This window comes from Octopus bimaculoides, chromosome 12 (assembly GCF_046866305.1).
Source record: "Octopus bimaculoides isolate indiv1 chromosome 12, ASM4686630v1, whole genome shotgun sequence".
Classification (NCBI taxonomy): domain Eukaryota; kingdom Metazoa; phylum Mollusca; class Cephalopoda; order Octopoda; family Octopodidae; genus Octopus; species Octopus bimaculoides.
In genome coordinates, this window is record NC_142939.1 from 58,804,640 (window position 1) to 58,823,348 (window position 18,709).

Genomic DNA, 18,709 nt, shown 5'->3' on the forward strand with positions numbered 1-18,709 from the left:
TAAATTTTTCTTCATTCACGATTATATCGACTGGTCGTCTTAGCATTATAGACCCCTGGGAAAATCGATAAATTTTCAAAGTAACACTCGCACGATTTTCACTAAGAAAAAAATACTCGGATTTTTTGCGTGGAATCAAGGATCCTGTAGTGGTCAAATGTGTATCATGGTAAACAGATGCAAAAGGAATGTGTATGCCTTTGAAGCAAACAAATAAGTGAATGGATTCATAATTAAAAATAATTTATTCACTGGACTTAATTTGTCATTGGTACACATAATTCTTCACTACATGCAAAATGTTGACAACTGCTACGAGTTGCTAGAAATAGAAACAGGGTACATCTATTGAAATGATATGTCACAAGTGAATATATGTTTGTGTGTGTGTGTGTGTGTACGTTGTTCATCTGACACAGTAGTCTACCGTGGAACTTCGGACATTGCTCTGGTCTCTCAGAGGACAAAGAAAACCTGCTTTGGCGCCTGCTGATCCTGGTGGTTTGGACGACCGAGAATTCTTAGATTCGGTTTCGAATCTTGGCTTGGAGAAGGGAGTGTTAATTTTTACAACCCTGACCTCCTAATATGCTGCAAATCCCTTATTTTGGTTCGGAAAAAGGAGGGGCGAAGTGGGTAGAGAGACCCCCCCACACACACACACACCGTCCCGGATTCATTGGAATTTTTTATTTTTTTATTTTTTGCTGAATGAATTCCTGTGACATCCTAATATGCTATAAAACCCTTTTGGGGGTCCGAAAAACGGAGTGGGGTGAGGTGGAAGCCTCGGAAATTTCACCTACCCCACCCCCATTGATATTTTCAGGATTAGGGTTTTAGGGTTTGGGTTAGGGAAATCTGCCCCGGACTCATTAGAAAAAAAATTTACCGGAAAATCAATGCACTGGACCTAGTAGACCACAGCATACATAGTTTTGAATTAGTCTCCTAAACTTGTGAGGCCCCGGGGCAACTATCCAAGGTACCCACGCCTTAAGCCGACACTGCCTCCCGGATTATATCGCCTTAAAAGGAAAAAACAAAGAAAAACAGAACGATCATAAGCCAAGCTATTTCAAGTTCGAACTATAACTAAATAAACAATCTCGACGAGATTGATTCTTATTAATAATCCTTCCGACTATAGGTACAAGGCCTGAAATCAACTAGTACTTATTTTATCAACCCCAAAAGGATAACAGGCAAAATTGACCTTTGAGGAATTTGAACTCCGAACGTAATGAGGGTCGAAGTACTGCTAAAAAATTTTTTTCCGGTGTGCTAATGATTCTGCCACCTTCCTTCTTCCATCTAGTATTGATAATGAGCTAGAAAAAAAAAATCTGTCAGAGTTATCTGTCCTTGCCCAAAAATTCTAATGGCGCTGAATTAAGCTGCAGAATTTTCTGTCTTCCCAGCAACATTTCTTATGTTTTCTGTGTTTTTCTACCACTGTCACATTCGGTGATATATCTAATTGTAAGGATGATTCGTTTATTCGATGAAATTTATATTGGAAATCTACACTGGTTTTAGATATTGTCTCTTATCTTGTTTGTTGCTCTTTCATTCAGAGATGTTAAAATGGGCACTCAAGTAATGGGTGATCACCACTCGACGATGGAAGAGAAAAGAAATGTGTTTCAAAATCGACAGCCTATTCCTGAGCCTTCTCCTGTTAATTACTATGCAGCTGCACAACCACCTTCGCCTCGCCAGACAGGTGAGTGCTTTGCATTCATTCATTCACTTTATGTAACGAAACAAACAAACAAACGAAACAACCTAATCATTTTGACATCCGCCTTTTAATATATATATATATGTGTGTATATATATATATATATAATATATATATATATATATATATATATATATATATATATATATATAATATATATATATATATATATATATATATATATATTATTATTATTATTATTATTATCTAACGTGAATAGATAATCAAGGGAATAAAGTCATGGAAAAGAAAAAAAAAACGAGAAGACATCGTAGTATTTCATTTAAATATTAGAAATAATAGTTAAATTACTTTGACAAATGTAATTTTGAGTTGTCTATTACTTGACAGTTACACGATGATAAAGGTTAAATTAGAAGGCAACATATATGCATTCTACACACACATATGCACATACATTTATATTTACTTATATACACATACATTATACGCACACACATACACACGTACATACACTTAGATAGGCATTATACATGTGTATATATATTTTAAAAAAACAACATTTTATTCAGTGTCCAAAAATACAAAAATAATGAAATTTTAAATATACAACTCCACCCTCGAACATTATAAATCTTTTTGGGACTTTTTATTTCCTGTGAATTCGAATAGATTAACGAATATTTGTAATTTGTGAGGAAGTTAATTAGTAAAGCTTATGGTCAGCCGAGTTCAAGTTTGTTTTCATTTCGAATAATGTCTATTTCACTATCGAGAAAGGCATGAATGTTATACAGTCTCATTCTCCCCTGAATTCCTTACCAATCTAAGAAAAAGAAAACCCCTACTGTTTGTTGTGTAAGAAAATCCAATGAATTGAGATTTTCCTTTACTCATTCAAGATAACATGCTTAAACATTAAAAAAAAAATGAAAACGAAATGAGGTGACCTTGTCTTGTACTGATCTTATAGTTGATTTGTTATTCGTTTGTTTTGTGTGTGATTTATTTTGTTGTGTATTTTCATTGTTTTTGTTGTCTGTCTGGTTGTTTTTCTCTTTAATTTTAAACGTTTAGATATTTCCGTTTGATGTTTATGCTTTGAAGCAATTCTAAATTTCATTAAAAAAAAAAGCGAACTATTTTAAAATAGGTAATATCTTATGTAAATCGTTAAAAATATAGAATTATAAAGAAGGTGGTGGGTTTTTTTAGCCGTAGGTCATCAGCTTCTGATCAACCAGAACTGTGGTAAAAATAATTCTTGTCATGCCCATCCCATCGTTTTTAAGAGTATCTAGCAATATGGGATATGTTTGCCCACGCTCCTCCGTCTCTTTTCTAAAACGTTAGGGTGTGGTTTGAGGTAAATTTGGCTGCTATTTCTAACATGTCGATCGACCACTGGAAAGCATCATCGCCTCTGAAATGGCCTGATGTCGATATTGCTATCATTTAATCCCAGGCAAACCCTGATTGAGCAGACCTATGATCTAAGCAAATTCCAGTCACGACTATCTCGTCTTTTTGTTTACCTGGGATTACACTACGTAATGTATAGTATCGCTCTTGTAGAGTTTTGATTAAAGAGAGATTTTATTGTTATATCTAGCGGGTTGAGCAACCACCAGTAGTATTCCTTGTTGAGATCGTCTACATCATTGTTACAAAATAATCAAGCCAGCCATCTTACAGTTCTTAAATGTATTCCAACTTCTAAACGATCGATTCTTTCAAATACAGGGATATTGAGCTACATCTTTAGCTTCCACGTCTCCCTCCTGTATAAGACGAATGCAACAAGTAGCCCAAGAAGTGTTTAATTAACGACTGCTGCTTTAAACTACATAATAAAAGAAGTTCAATTATGTAATGAATTCAGATTAAAATGGAACTGCAACATATATAATAGCAACAGGTATTTTAAAATACTATAAGACTTGAAATACTCTAAGACAATCACATGTAAAGGGTTCCTAAGGTGCAATCTTTGGGAAGAACATCTTTGAAAACTGTTTTCTGTATTATACACTTGTCGTATCTTCTACCTTAACGTTAGTTATCTCTTATTTTTATCTTTCTGTCTACCTTGAGAGTTTTCTATTAATTTTATCGTTAAATCAAGAAGTAAACAATCTTAACAATGAAGCTAATTTGAAGATATGATTTATCTCTAATATTATTAATGCACTTTGGCACTTTGACTACATTGATGTAACTTTATGGTGAAGGTGCGTGGCTTAGTGGTTAGGGCATTCGGCTCACCATTGTAAGGTCGTGAGTTCAATTCCCGGCGACGCGTTGTGTCCTTGAGCAAGACACTTTATTTCACGTTGCTCCAGTCCACTCAGCTGGCAAAAATGAGTTGTACCTGTATTTCATAGAGCCGGCTTTGTTACACTGTGTGTCACGCTGAATCTCCTTGAGAACTACGTTAGGGGTACATGTGTCTGTGGATTACTCAGTCACTTGCACGTTCATTTCATGAGCAAGCAGTTCCGTTGATCGTATCAGCTGGGACCTTCGTCGTCGTAACCGACGGAGTGCTTCTATACCTTTTATGAAGTGTTCATATGTTATATTACATTCGCTGCTCACCAAGCTATGGCTCAGTGGTTAGAGCATCGGGTTACGATCGTGAGGCTGTGTGTTCAATTCTTGAACTGGGCTATGTTGTGTTCTTGAGCAAGGCACTTTATTTCACGTTGCTCCAGTTCACTCAATGTCACTGTTGCGAAGCTGTATCATCGTTTGCCTTTCCCTTAGACAACATTGGTGGTGTGGAGAGGGGCGACTGCTGGTCTTCCACAAATAACCTTGTCCAGACTTATACCTCAGAGGGGAACTTTCTAGGTGCAGTGTCATGGACATACATGACTGAAAGGGGTCTTTATATATATATATATGTGTTGTATGTTTATTTCCCTCCTATCTATCGAAGGAGGCTCAAGCACTTTGACACACACATACATACATACATGACAGAACTTCCACTTGACCGAATTCACTCACAAGGTTTTGGTTGGCTTGAGGCTATAGTAAAAGACACTTGCTCAAGGTGCTGTACAGTCATGGCTGTCAAACAATTTCTGTGACCACATCACTCCTAACATCTGGCCACCTAACTTCTCAGTGCAACTCCCTTGACTATTATGTGTGGGGCGCAGTTGAGCGAGAGACCAACAAAACCCCTTGTAACACCAAAGATGAAGTGAAGGCAAGGATTATAGCAGCATTCCCCAACATAAGCAAGGAGACTGTCAAGAAGAGTTACAGGAGATTTTGAAGTTGTCTGGGGGCCGTGGTTGAAGCCAATGGCGATTTTATTGAATAAATTTACTCTTTAGTATTTCAAGATATTTTAAAGTAATTTTGATAAATAAATCTGTTAAAATGAGACGTCATTGTTATTTTCATTTTTGCGTAATTTAAATGACAATTTATTCACCCCACCCTGTATGTATATATGCAGCACGGAATTTTGTCAGTGAACAGGTTGCGGTTTCAAAGTGACGAAAATATTTCTACAAATTAAATTTAAATGTCGAAATGAATCTAATGGTTTTTGTGTGTTTTTAAATGGCTTATAAACACCTTGCATACTGCAATTGTTTATATATATATATATCATCATCATCATCGTTGTTTAACGTCCGCTTTCTATGCTAGCATGGGTTGGACGATTTGACTGAGGACTGGTGAAACCAGATGGCTACACCAGGCTCCAATCTGATTTGGCAGAGTTTCTACAGCTGGATGCCCTTCCTAATGCCAACCACTCAGAGAGTGTAGTGGGTGCTTTTCACGTGTCACAGGCACGAAGGCCAGTCAGGCAGTACTGGCAACGGCCACGCTCAAAATGGTGTATTTTATGTGCCACCCGCACAAGAGCCAGTCCAGGGGCACTGGCAACAATCTCGCTCAAAAGTCCTTACACATGCCGCGGGTACAAGTGCCAGAAAGGCGACGCTGGGCACAGGTGCCATCACAATTTCGCTTTCGCTTGCCCCAATAAGTCTTCGCAAGCTGAATTTCGTGTCCAATGAGGGAGACGACATTGGCATGGGTGCCAGTCGTCAAATTTAGTTTGATTTCACTTGCCTCAACAGGTCTTCGCAAGTGGAGTTTAGTGTCCAATGAAGGAAGGAAGGTACGCATAAGTGGACTGGCTGAGGCCTTAGATTTAGGTCTCACTTGGCTTGCCGGGTCTTCTCACGCACAGTGTGTGGCACCTTGGGCAAGTGTCTTCTATAGTTCTAGGCTGACCAAAGCCTAATGAGTGAATTTGGTCAACAGAAACTGAAAGATGTTCGTCTATAATGTGTGTATTTATGTGTGCCCTTGTCCTGATGCCATGGGTTTTAAACGAATGTCCCTAGAAAAATCTGCCTCACCTAACTTTGTCTGATCCATGCAAAAATGAAAACAACTGGTCATTGAACGATGATGTTGATGATGATGATGAATTGACCCCAGTATTTTTTTTTAAGCTTGGTACTTATTCTATTGGTCACTTTAGCTGAACCGCTAAGTGATAGGGACATAAACACACCAACACTGGATATCAAGTGTTAGTAGGGGATAAACACAGACAAAAATACACACACACATATATATATGATGAGCTTCTTTCAGTTTCTGTCTACTAAATCCACTCACAAGGCTTTGACCAGCACGAGGCTGTTGTAGAAGACTCTCATTGAAGATGCCACACAGTGGGACTGAACCCTGAGCCATGTGATTTGGAAGTAAGCTTCTAATCACACAGCCACACCTGTGCCTATATATATATATATATATATGGCCGTTGCCAGTACCGCCTGACTGGCCTTCGTAGGATTTTCGAGCGAGATCGTTGCCAGTGCCCCTGGACTGGCTCTTGTGTGGGTGGCACATAAAATACACCATTTTGAGCGTGGCCGTTGCCAGTACCGCCTGACTGGCCTTCGTGCAGGTGACACGTTAAAGTACCCACTACCACTACACTCTCTGAGTGGTTGGCGTTAGGAAGGGCATCCAGCTGTAGAAACTCTGCCAAATCAGATTGGAGGCTGGTGTAGCTATCCGGTTTCACCAGTCCTCAGTCAAATCGTCCAACCCATGCTAGCATGGAAAGTGGACGTTAAACGATGATGATGATACACTCACACACACACACACATGCACGCATTCACTCACACACATACACACACACACATACATACATATATACATACAAATTCTATTCTACTATTTTCTTCTCTTCTCTTATTCTATTTCCGTGATAAAATTTCTCCCAGGTGTAACTCATTACAATTCGTATTGGTCTAACAGCTCTTAATGTTTGTCTTTGTTGATTGGTTTACTCTGTATGTCCACTCTGTCGTTGTCTGTTTGTTCAAAGCTCTAAGTCTCCATGAATTTTATATTTCCAAAATTTCTGGATGCTGCTGTCTTATGAAGTTCCCTATATTGTCGTTAAAAGCATGAAAGAGGAGTAATGAACAGTCCAAAAAACTGATGAGGAGTTATCTTCTTTTAGTATTTTTTCCTGTACTTTTCTCTCGAGTGTTTACGTATTTTTCATTCGGTGATGATGTCCTGTACTTATTGTGTACTTATTTTATGGGATGGGCTAGTCAATTAAATTGACCCCAGTGTCCAACTGGTACTTATTTGATCAACCTCAAAGGACGAAAGGCAAAGTCAACCTCAGCAGGACTTGATCTCAGAACATAAAATGATGGAACAGTGTTTTGTTGTTTTCTTAATACAGGTATATAATGTTTCTGGGAATGATGGCATTAGAAAGTTTGTCAGACTCCAATATATTTTCCTGATCTAGCTAAAAAAAAAAAAAAACAATGATAAAAAAATGAAAATGATGTTAAGGAAGGTTATAATCCAAGAACCTTTACTGTAGTTGAGCATCAAGTTAACCAGCCTTGAAATTGTTTTTTTTTAATCTTTTTATTATTTACAGTATTATTTCTTTTAGTCTGTTTAATTATTTCTTTCTCCTTGCACTTTATAGATATTGTCCGTTTTACTGGCATGGCAGTCGGAATATCAAGGTAAAGTAATAAATTCATGTCCTTTCTTGTACTTCATCTTATTATTATTATTATTATTGTTGTTGTTGTTGTTATGCGATAGAAGGTAGATTGTATTGTTTATCTGCATGCATGGTAAAGAAATTCGTTTTGTAATCACATGAGTTCAGGTTTAGTTCCACTGCACACCACCTTGAGCAAGTACCTTCTATTATAGCCTTTGACCAATCAAAGTCCTTGTAAGTGAACTTGATGGACAAAAACTGAAAAGAAGCTTGTCATATAAATATATATATATATACATATATATATATATATCTATATGTGTGTGTGTGTGTGTATGTTTCCTCTTGTCTTGACATCATCTGCTAATTATAAGCTACATACAAGCAATATCGTGGAGGCGCAATGGCCCAGTGGTTAGGGCAGCGGATTCGCGGTCATAGGATCGCGGTTTCGATTCCCAGACTGGGCGTTGTGAGTGTTTACTGACCGAAAACACCTAAAGCTCCACGAGGCTCCGGCAGGGGATGGTGGCGAACCCTGCTGTACTCTTTCACCACAATTTTCTCTCTCTCTTACTTCCTGTTTCTGTTGTGCCTGTAATTCAAAGGGTCAGCCTTGTCACACTGTGTCATGCTGAATATCCCCGAGAACTACGTTAAGGGTACACGTGTCTGTGGAGTGCTCAGCCACTTGCACGTTAATTTCACGAGCAGGCTGTTCCGTTGATTGGATCAGCTGGAACCCTCGGCGCCGTAAGCGACGGAGTGCCAACAACAAGCAATATCATTTTTTACAATCTTTCTTGAACCCGTGTGAAGACTAAGGGAAAATATTACCTTATTTGGCAACAGGTGAGCATTGGCCACAGGAAAAGCATCTGGCTGTAAAAAGTCTGCTCTAACAAGTCTTGTCTGACTCATCTAAACTTGGAAAAGTAGGTGTTAAGACAATGAAGATGGAGGTAGTGGCTGCAGTGATGTCGATGATGAAGTACAGTTCTCTTGAGTGATCTGTTGAGTTATAAACGAGCATCATCATCATCGTACAACAAGGTGTTGCTCTTTCTTAGTCTTCTTTGAAAAATGTGCCCAGCCAAGGGAAAATATTGCACCTTGGGCAAGTGCCTTCTACTATAGCCTCAGACCGACCGAAACCTTGTGAGTGGATTTGGTAGACGGAAACTAAAAGAAGCCCGTCGTATATATGTATATGTGTTTGTGTGTCTGTGTTTGTCCTGCCACCATCGCTTGACAACCGATGCTGGTGTGTTTACGTCCCTGTAACTTAGCGGTTCGGCAAAAAGAGACCGGTAGAATAAGTACTAGGCTTACAAAGAATAAGTTCTAGGGGTCGATTTTCTCGACTAGAGGCGGTGCTCCAGCATGGCCGCAGTCGAATGACTGAAACAAGTGAAAGAGAAAAGAGTATACAAGTATAAAATACATTTATATATATATATATATATATATACTGTATTTTATACTTATTTCCTTTTAATACTCTTCTTTTTACTTAATTAGTATTGCAAATATCACTCAAGTCTTATCTAAAAATGAAATATTTATTATCTATTTCTTTGCAGCCTATTTGCTGAGAAGCTCCTTTCACATCCCTGCATTGTGCTGCGTCGACAGTGCCAGGTAAGTGTATTACCATTTTGTACTCACTCTCAGAAATGTGTTGTGATTTTTTTTTTGTTTTCTTTTTGTGATATTATAAATTACTTTGTTTTGATACAAGTTATGAGAAATAACATTGAAATATGTTTACAATGAAAATAGGAATTAAACAATACTGCTTGTGTGATGGTGTCACTTGTTTACAACTACACATGAAATGTCAAAACAAAGACACACACACACACACATGATGAGCTTTTCTCAGTTTGTCTACCAAAAAGCACTCACAAAACTTGTGTTGGCTTGTGCCTATAGTGGAAAACCTTCAAGGTTGCAAGCAAGCAGGACTGAACCTGAAACCTTGTGTATGGGAGATAAACTACTTAACTGTTTAGCTATGCTTCAACTTATCTATTATTCCTCATTCAAATTTGCTTTCTCCAGTGCTGGTATTTAATGTTCTTTCTGTTACAATTTCTGTCTTTCAGGTCCACTATAATGCAAAATCTTACCATTTAACTCCTTTCACCCTATTCCAAATAATTGTAAACCTGCAACAGAAACAGGTAAGTGTTTTCTTTCTTCTTTTTCCATCTTTGGCTCTGACTTTCATCACAATCACTTTCATAGCAGCTGTTGCTTTTGTCATTGTTATAAGATGATTCCCATGCATTCCCTGAAGAGAAGGTTACAATTTTAACATCACAGATCCCTATGGATCACACAGGTTGTAATCCTTTGAAACATATGTAGGAATAAAATATGCAATTATAACATGCGTTTTCTCCATTCCTTAAATTTTTAAATATACTCAAATACCCAAAATTTCAAGGAGTTCCTGCATTAAAAACAGGAACTACACCACAGTTATTTTGTGTTCTTTGCTACATTGGTTTCTATTAACCCATTTATTCTATCCGAAGAATTTTTATTCATTAAGATAGAAGAAATACATATAATTATATATATATATATATATATATTATATGTATATATTTATGTATAAAGTAACCACTCACATGTACAGATTTAAAAAAAAAAAATTTTATTGCAGGGCTCTTCTGCTCTTTGGAAAGGTGTAGGCAGTATGTTTGTGGTGAAAGGATTACTGCTAGGGACAGAAACCATTATTGATGAAACTACATGGCTCCCAAAGTAAGTTCCATTTCTGCGTGAACATTCAAACTGTATTTTGTTATTTCTTATTATATCACTTACAGTATACACGATGACTTGGGACGAGCTTACCAAATTGTTTGAAATGTTTGGTCATCTCTTTTCAGGGAAATCTCGGCTCACAGTTCTTTAAAGAAATACGTTGAACATTTGCTTCTGAAAGGGTAAGCAAGCACAACCTTGAAATGTATTCTATCTGTTGATATTTGGAATATTTTTTTAATCCTCTCTCTCTCTCTTTCATACACACACACACACATACAATCATCATCATCATCATCATCGTTTTATGTTTACTTTCCGTGCTGGAATAGATTAGACAGGTTGTCATGGCTTGTGTCGTTTCTTAATTGGAGTTACTCTCTTCCTGGCATTGTAGGATCACATCTCACTTTTACTTTGCACATTTGTTTTTTTATTTTTATAGCCAGAAGCCCTTTCTTTTGCAAACTACTTAATAGATTGTACTGAATACATTTTATTGTGGCACCAGCACTAAGAAGGTTGTCATGTTCTTGACAACATTCAAGGGTCCTTTTAACCTTTCACTGTCTCCAATCATTAAGTGACTACTTTACAGTATGCAATGGGTACATTTTATCAGGTACCAGCCAAAGAATCCTTACTACTCTTTCATGAAAACAGACAGGACTCTACTCCTTTCAAAATAAATGGACTCATTCGATATGTAGAAATGGTGTAGGTAGAAATTCCATGTGGTGTAGCTAGTGCAAATTAATGTGAAACATGTTTATATAGACCAAATTAAATGCAGCATGTTATATGTTGTGTGGTAGATTTTAAAATCGGTATGTGTGGTTGATAAATTTATATTTTTCTTTACCATTTTTCTTTTTCAGAATTTCATTTGCAGTCAACACACCTTTTTATGCTGCAGTTCTTATTGAAACTGTCCAGGTAAAAATATAGTGTTACTTTGATCCTGTTACATATTAAATAATAAAAATCCTTTATTATCTGATACCTGTCAGTTTGATTCGGATATAACACTGTTGGAATAGTTTAGCACTTATATTTCCATGGTTCAGATTACACTATAACTAACTTAGCTTTCTTCTCCATACGATTGTGAGGCCAACAGCTTAACTACTAAGACATGCGCCTCTAATCTATATAAAGATTATCAGCAATTAAAGTGTATTTTTCTCTCGTTCTTTCAGAGTGATATTGGTGGAGACAAACCAGGTTTATTTGATTGTGTCAAAGAAGGTGTTACACGAGTTGTTGGCATTGGCATGCCACAGACAACTCGGTTATTACCAATCTACAAACTGATGTTACCAACGGCTACGTATTGGCTTTTGGACTATATCACCACCTCTATTGCTCAATACACAGTTATGTCTGCAGTGCGATCTGAGCAGCAAGATCAGGTAAATAGATTTGTATCTTCGTTTGTTGATTTAATGTTGATTATTTTCCCATACGCCCTTGGCTTAGATGGGAATTGATCTTGAGGCATATCATTATTGTTTCAACGTCTACTTTCCATGCTTGAATGGATCAGATGGAATTTGACAAGGCACATTATCTACAGTCCGAAGCCCTTCCTTTTGCCAACCCTCACCTGTTTCCAAGCAAGGCTATATTTCTCCATGGCCAGACATGTTTTTCACAGAATATTGGCAATGAAGGGCATCACCTGTGTGATAGTAATGGTTGTGGAATTGCTTGAGCTAAAGTCTCTTTTCTTAGAGATTTTATCTCTGACAATTCTACAGCATCATGGCTTCTAAAAATGTATATATATTTAGCATGATATACAAATGGCAATTCTAATTTAATGCTTTTTTCAGTTGCATACATCAAGTTTTTCTACAGTCTGGTAAGCTTCTGCAATACCAGTGAATGCTTTATTTACTTCTTCCTGAATATCAAGACATAAATTTTGTTTAAGCAGGTAGCAATCAATGGCAAAACGAGTCTCATATTCATATCCTTTGTAGCAATAATGTTTCTCCTGCTCTGATATACATATATATATATATATAACATCATCATCATTTAACATCTGCTTTCATGCTGGTATGGGTTGGATAGTTTGACAGGAACTGGCTAGGCAGAAGACTGCACCATGCTTCACTGTCTGTTTTGACATGGTTTTTACGGCTGGATACCCTTCTTAACACCAACCACTAATTGGTGTTAAAGAGGGTGTTGAGCTTGACATAGCCCTGCAACTTACTGGTTCCCTGTTAAACTGTCCTGTCCATGCCAGCATGGAAAGAACATGTTAAATGATGATGATGATCATCATCATCCGCTTTCCATGCTAGCATGGGTTGGACAATTTGACTGAGGACTGTTGAAACCAGATGGCTGCACCAGGCTCCAATCTGATCTGGCAGAGTTTCTACAGCAGGATGTCCTTCCTAATGCCAACCACTCTGAGAGTGTAGTGGGTGCTTTTACGTGACACCGGCACGAGGGACAGTCAGGCGGTACTGGCAACAGCCATGCTCAAATGGTGTTTTTTACGTGAATGATATATATTTAAAATCAGGTTTTTAACACAAATCTGTGAAGAGATTTCATCTCAGACAATTCTGCAACATCATGCCTTATAATGGTGTACATACATCTAGTATGATATACAGATGGCAACTTTAATTTAATGCTGTTTCATTTGTGTACACTGAATATATCAAAAGTATTTTTCTCCTTTCCTTAAAATATTTGTTTTTGACTCAGGTTCATTTTGCAGTATTTGATCCTAATATTCATTCTCGCTCTTTTCCCTTTATTTTACATTTTCTAGGAAATGGATGGTGTTAGCGTATATCAGACGTGTTTCCCAGAATTATTAGCACAGTACACTGGTGGGCTTTTGTCCAATGCCTTACTGTTTCCACTGGAAACTGTACTTCACCGACTTTATCTTCAAGGAACTCGGACAATTATTGACAATACAGACAATGGGCTTGGAGTTATCCCCATCAATACCAAATACGAAGGTGTTATTGACTGTTTTAAAAGTATTTTCTTTGAGGAAGGCGTGTTTGGATTTTACAAAGGCGTTGGAGCATTAATTCTACAATACGCTCTCCATGCTTTAATTTTGAAAGGAGCCTTCTTTCTGTTTAACACATTCACTAAAGATATGACGCCACAGCGGAAAGTACCAGCATCTCAAACTGTAAGTACAATTTCTCTCATCAAACATAGCATCTCATTTGTAACCTATGTGGTGGTGGTCATCGTTCTTGTACAGCCTTTTCTAGTATACAAGGTGAGCATGTAGGGTAAACGATGACAATGAATAATTTTTTGTCATGTCTGAGATGCTAAATTCATAATGAAAAGAAGTTTGCTATTTAATTAAATCCCTCCAAATTCTTAATTATTTTCAAAATCATTTACGATAAAGGCATTGTATTTCATTGGAAATATGGCCACAAGATGTTTGAATCATATTCTAATTTTTTACTATTGCTGATATTTGCTGTATTGAATTGTCAACGAGAGTCTCTATGTGGCTACTTGATATACTAGAAATAGCATATAGTTTGATCTCCAAATTTGCATCCTGTCTGTTTAAAAAAGAAAGGGCCTATATTTGACAATGTTGTCTAAACTATACCATGTTTGCTTTATATATGGCATAGAATAAGAATAGCCTGGGCATAGAACAAGAATAGCCTGGGCAAAGTTTAGAGAGCTCTTACCCCTGCTGGCGACAAAGGGACTCTCACTCAGAGTAAAAGGCAGACTGTATGACGCATGCGTACGAACAACCATGCTACATGGCAGTGAAACATGGGCTGTAACTGCTGAGGACATACGTAAGCTCGCAAGGAATGAAGCCAGTATGCTCCGTTGGATGTGTAATGTCAATGTGAATACCCGTCAGAGTGTAAGTATCTTGAGAGAAAAGCTGAACATTAGAAGCATCAGTTGTGGCGTGCAAGAGAGCCGATTGCGCTGGTATGGACATGTGGTGAGAATGGAGGAGGATAGCTGCGTGAAAAAGTGCCACACCCTAACAGTTGAGGGAACCTGTGGAAGAGGTAGGCCCAGGAAGACCTGGGCTGAGGTGGTGAGGCAAGACCTTCGTACATTGGGCCTCACCGAGGCGATGACTACTGACCGAGACCTTTGGAAATGTGCTGTGCGTGAGAAGACCCGGCAAGCCAAGTAAGATCGTTGCCAGTGCCCCTGGACTGGTTCTTGTGCGGGTGGCACATGAGATGCACCATTTTGAGCGTGGCCGTTGCCAGTACCGCCTGACTGGCTCCTGTAGGATTTTCGAGCGAGATCGTTGCCAGTGCCCCTGGACTGGCTTGTGCGGGTGGCACATAAAAGACACCATTTCGAGCGTGGCCGTTTTCGTGCGGGTGACACGTAAAAGCACCCACTACACTCTCTGAGTGGTTGGCGTTAGGAAGGGCATCCAGCTGTAGAAACTCTGCCAAATCAGACTGGAGCCTGGTGTTGCCATCCGGTTTCACCAGTCCTCAGTCAAATCGTACAACCCATGCTAGCATGGAAAGCGGACGTTAAACGATGATGATGATGATGATGATATATATATATATATATAAAATTATTATTTATATAGATAGGGTGATAAATTGAATATTAATTCAATTTAAAACCAAGTGACCTAGCATATAAAAAAAATCTGAAAATTCAGAAAAAATTGTATTACACGTGTATAAGGGATGACCACTAGGTGGACATCCAATATGCTAGAAAGAGGTCATCAACGACCCAATCACAAAGAAAAATAATGTTCTCCAGATTTTTCTGGAGAGCATTATTTTTCTTTGTGGTTGGGTCATTGATGACCTCTTTCTAGCATATTGGATGTCCACCCAGTGGTCATCCCTTATACACATGTGTGTATAATGAACTGCTTCAGACTAGAATCCTTTTGTTGATCAGAGGTCAAACAACTTCATCCCACCTTCCAGATCCTATTAAGAGTTATGTGGAGTTGGATGTTGATATTTGTCATCATCATCATCATCACTAACATTCATGTTTACATGCTTGCTTTGGTCAGACAGAATTCATTTCTATTGCTTGAACTCCTTCCTGTAGTCAACCCTTACTTGTTTCCAAGCAAGGTAATACTGAATTTTCTGGCATACAAGTCATTGTATATAGTGTAAACATTCAGACATCATCTCTGTTCTTCTAATTCCCGCTGCATTTTACATGGAATTTCTGGTCTTCCAAAGTCATCTTGCTATATAAATTGACCTACCTTTGTTTTTAGCCATGCTGGAAAGTAGTGTGTGCAATCAATATTGAACTTCTATGTATATACCTATATCATCTAGACTATTTGTTGTGATATTCATGGCGTGAGTAAAAATATTGTATTTTCTTGCATACAAGTCAATGTTGTATATATAGCATAACTATCTTTTCAAATCCTGCTGTATTTCACAAGGAATCTTTGCTTCCCCCAAAGTCATCTTTGTGTATAAGTTGACCTACTATTTTGGGTTGTAAATTTTTCTCTGAAAATTTCAACTTGTATTCTGGAAAATACTGTGAGTGGAATCAATGCTATATTTCTGGGGTTCTCAACTGGGGGGTCTGTATAAAATTTTGTTGTTGAAATCTATGTGCAATAAATTTGTTGTACTTCTACAGTACACAAAATATTTTAAACAATTTTTTTATACAATTCCTAATAATATTTAATTATAAAACTATAATAGGATTTTTTAAAACATCAAATCGATAGGTGGGTCCATCTAAGTAAAATAGAAATTTAAGGGGTCCATAGTTAAAAATATGGTTGAGAAACACTGATCTAGATTACTTGTGATATCCATGGTGTGAGTAAAGATATTGTATTTTCTGACATACAAGTCGACATTGTATATAGTGTAGACATTCAAACATTGTCACTATCTTTCCAAATCCTGCTCTGTTTTACATGGAATTTTTGGTTCTCCGAAGTTTCTTGGTGTGTAAGTTGACCAACTTATTTTTGGCTGTGTAACTTGGTCTGATAAAGTTGACTTTGTATGCTGGAAAATACGGTACTTGCTCATGGCCAGACATGTTTCCATGGGGAATAGGAAACAGAGGATACCGCTAGAATGACTATCATGTGATGTCAATATCCTAATTACTATTCTTCATCTCCTCCTTCTCCCTGACCCACTCCCATTACCTTCATTTCTCCTTCCCCAAACTGATATTCACTGCATCCAACTCCATCCCCATCTCAAATCACATCATAGTTTCACAAACTTACCTGCTCACCCACCCCTCTCCATTTCCTCTGTTCTTAGTCGTTCTTACATTCACCTTGTACCATGAGGGTATGCTCCCTTCATCTCTCTTTCCAGCTGGTGAAGCCTAATTCTCCTCTGCAGCAAGAGACCTGTTGCAGTCCCTCCATCATATTTTCACTTCTTCCAATACTACACTCTACTCAGTTGAGGAGGTCTTGTCTTGTGAGTACTTGGGGATCTTGTTAATGCCAGTGCCACAAAAAATAAAAAAGCATCCAGTACACTGGTCAGTGATTGGAAGGGCATCCAGTTGTAGAAGCTGTGCCAAAGGAGAGATATTGGAGCTTGGTGCAGCACATTAGGTCGATGGTTCCTGTCAAACCATCCAACATATGCCAGCATGGGAAAACAGATATTAAACAATGATGATATATATATATATATATATATATATATATATATATATATATATATATATATATATATATATATATAGTTAATAAAAGAACATATATCAGAAAGAAACGGACTCTAAAATGTAGAGCATTAATTATTACAACAAAATTTTATATATGGTTACCCAAAGTTTTGACTTTGTGAGTGTGAAACCTTGGGTAACTCTATATAAAATTTTGCTGTAATATATATATATATATATATATATATAAAATAATGAAGGTGGCTATATGCAATATGAAACTAAAAGGAAAAAATTCAATAATCACTAATTATGACTGATGGTGCAGAGTAGCACTTACATTGCTAGAAATAAGAGCTAAAAGTCCTTATACCCATAGGAAGCACAAGTCTATGCACTGAGATATATATATATATATATATCTATATATATAGGCTTCTCTCAGTTATCTGTCTACCATGCAGGCTTTGGTTGGCTTGGGGCCACAGTAGAAGACACTTGCTCAAAGTGCTACGCAATGGAACTGAACTCAAAACCAAGTAATTGGGAAACAAACTTCTTAACCACACAGCCATACCGGCACCTAAATGTCTTAACTCTTTAATTGTGAAATTAAGTTTCATGGTTATTCCAGTAATGCTGTTAAAATATCTATGAAAAAATAGAATTGGTATTTTCTGCAAGTCATGTTGTTTCAATAAACTTGACATATCTCAACAGAAATTGCTTTCCAACATGGCATTCCTCAGTAAAAGATAGATTGGTATATATAATTGCTTTCCACAGTTAAGAGTAATGAAATTTTGAATGGATATATCAAAAGTTTTAACTAATCATTTTACACCAAGCAAAACTGATAAAAGGATACAAAGAACTAACTTCAGAACCTGTTATTTCATGTTATAAATACTGCCAAATATTGACCAATTAATTAGGATTCCATTTTTTAATTTTCTTTTCTTGTTTTTTAACCAATTTAAATAAAGAATTCCAACATTGTTTTATTTTCTTTTTCAGCCGGCAGAAGATTTTAATCCATTCCAGCCTCGTTACAATTAACTCTGTGATTTCCCAGAACCAAAAAAAAAATTCACTATGAATGCAAAATTGTTTTCCTGTTAAACTGGAAACTACTCCCCAAAATAGTACTTTTTACACGGATCTCAATAATAGATCTATGGATTTTTCTCTCTTGTTGATTAAATAACTTTCCAAAAATAATTTTACAAGGCAAGAAACAAAAATGACATATGTAAAGTTATTGTGCAACAATAAATTATTTATACTGAAAAAAAATTGTTATTAAATAATATTTTTTTCCATGGCTTATTTTTCTGCACATTTTTTTACATTACATTTGATTTTTTTCATCTTTTTTCTTAATGCTCCACCCACCTTGTTTTTTTTTTTTTATATATGTATTATCATCTGTTGTTTCCTCCTTTATGATCCACTTCTATTTTCACTATTCACATAATTCAGTTCTGTTGTCACCTCTATCATTTGTCTATCTCTCCTTTCACACTTTTGCAAAC

General features: G+C 37.1%; 1 protein-coding gene across 1 annotated transcript; it reads left to right on the top strand.

Moving 5' to 3' along the window:
• Nucleotides 1-412: 412 nt before the first annotated feature.
• On the top strand, nt 413-18,470 carry LOC106883609 (mitochondrial outer membrane protein SLC25A46). The gene is made up of 11 exons (XM_014934701.3): nt 413-1,482; nt 1,578-1,726; nt 7,719-7,758; nt 9,326-9,383; nt 9,851-9,928; nt 10,417-10,517; nt 10,646-10,702; nt 11,399-11,456; nt 11,720-11,932; nt 13,318-13,695; nt 18,192-18,470. Exons 2-11 carry the CDS (start codon nt 1,588-1,590, stop codon nt 18,231-18,233), a joined length of 1,164 nt encoding a protein of 387 aa, XP_014790187.1. The 5' UTR covers nt 413-1,482; nt 1,578-1,587; the 3' UTR covers nt 18,234-18,470.
• Nucleotides 18,471-18,709: the final 239 nt, after the last annotated feature.

Excerpts from the sequence above, each read along its gene's own strand:
- LOC106883609 (XM_014934701.3), top strand. The coding sequence starts at position 1,588 with ATGGGCACTCAAGTAATGGGTGATCACCACTCGACGATGGAAGAGAAA. Across the intron at positions 7,759-9,325 it reads ATGGCAGTCGGAATATCAAG|CCTATTTGCTGAGAAGCTCC; the intron begins GTAAAGTAATAA and ends ATTTCTTTGCAG. Across the intron at positions 9,384-9,850 it reads TGCTGCGTCGACAGTGCCAG|GTCCACTATAATGCAAAATC; the intron begins GTAAGTGTATTA and ends TCTGTCTTTCAG.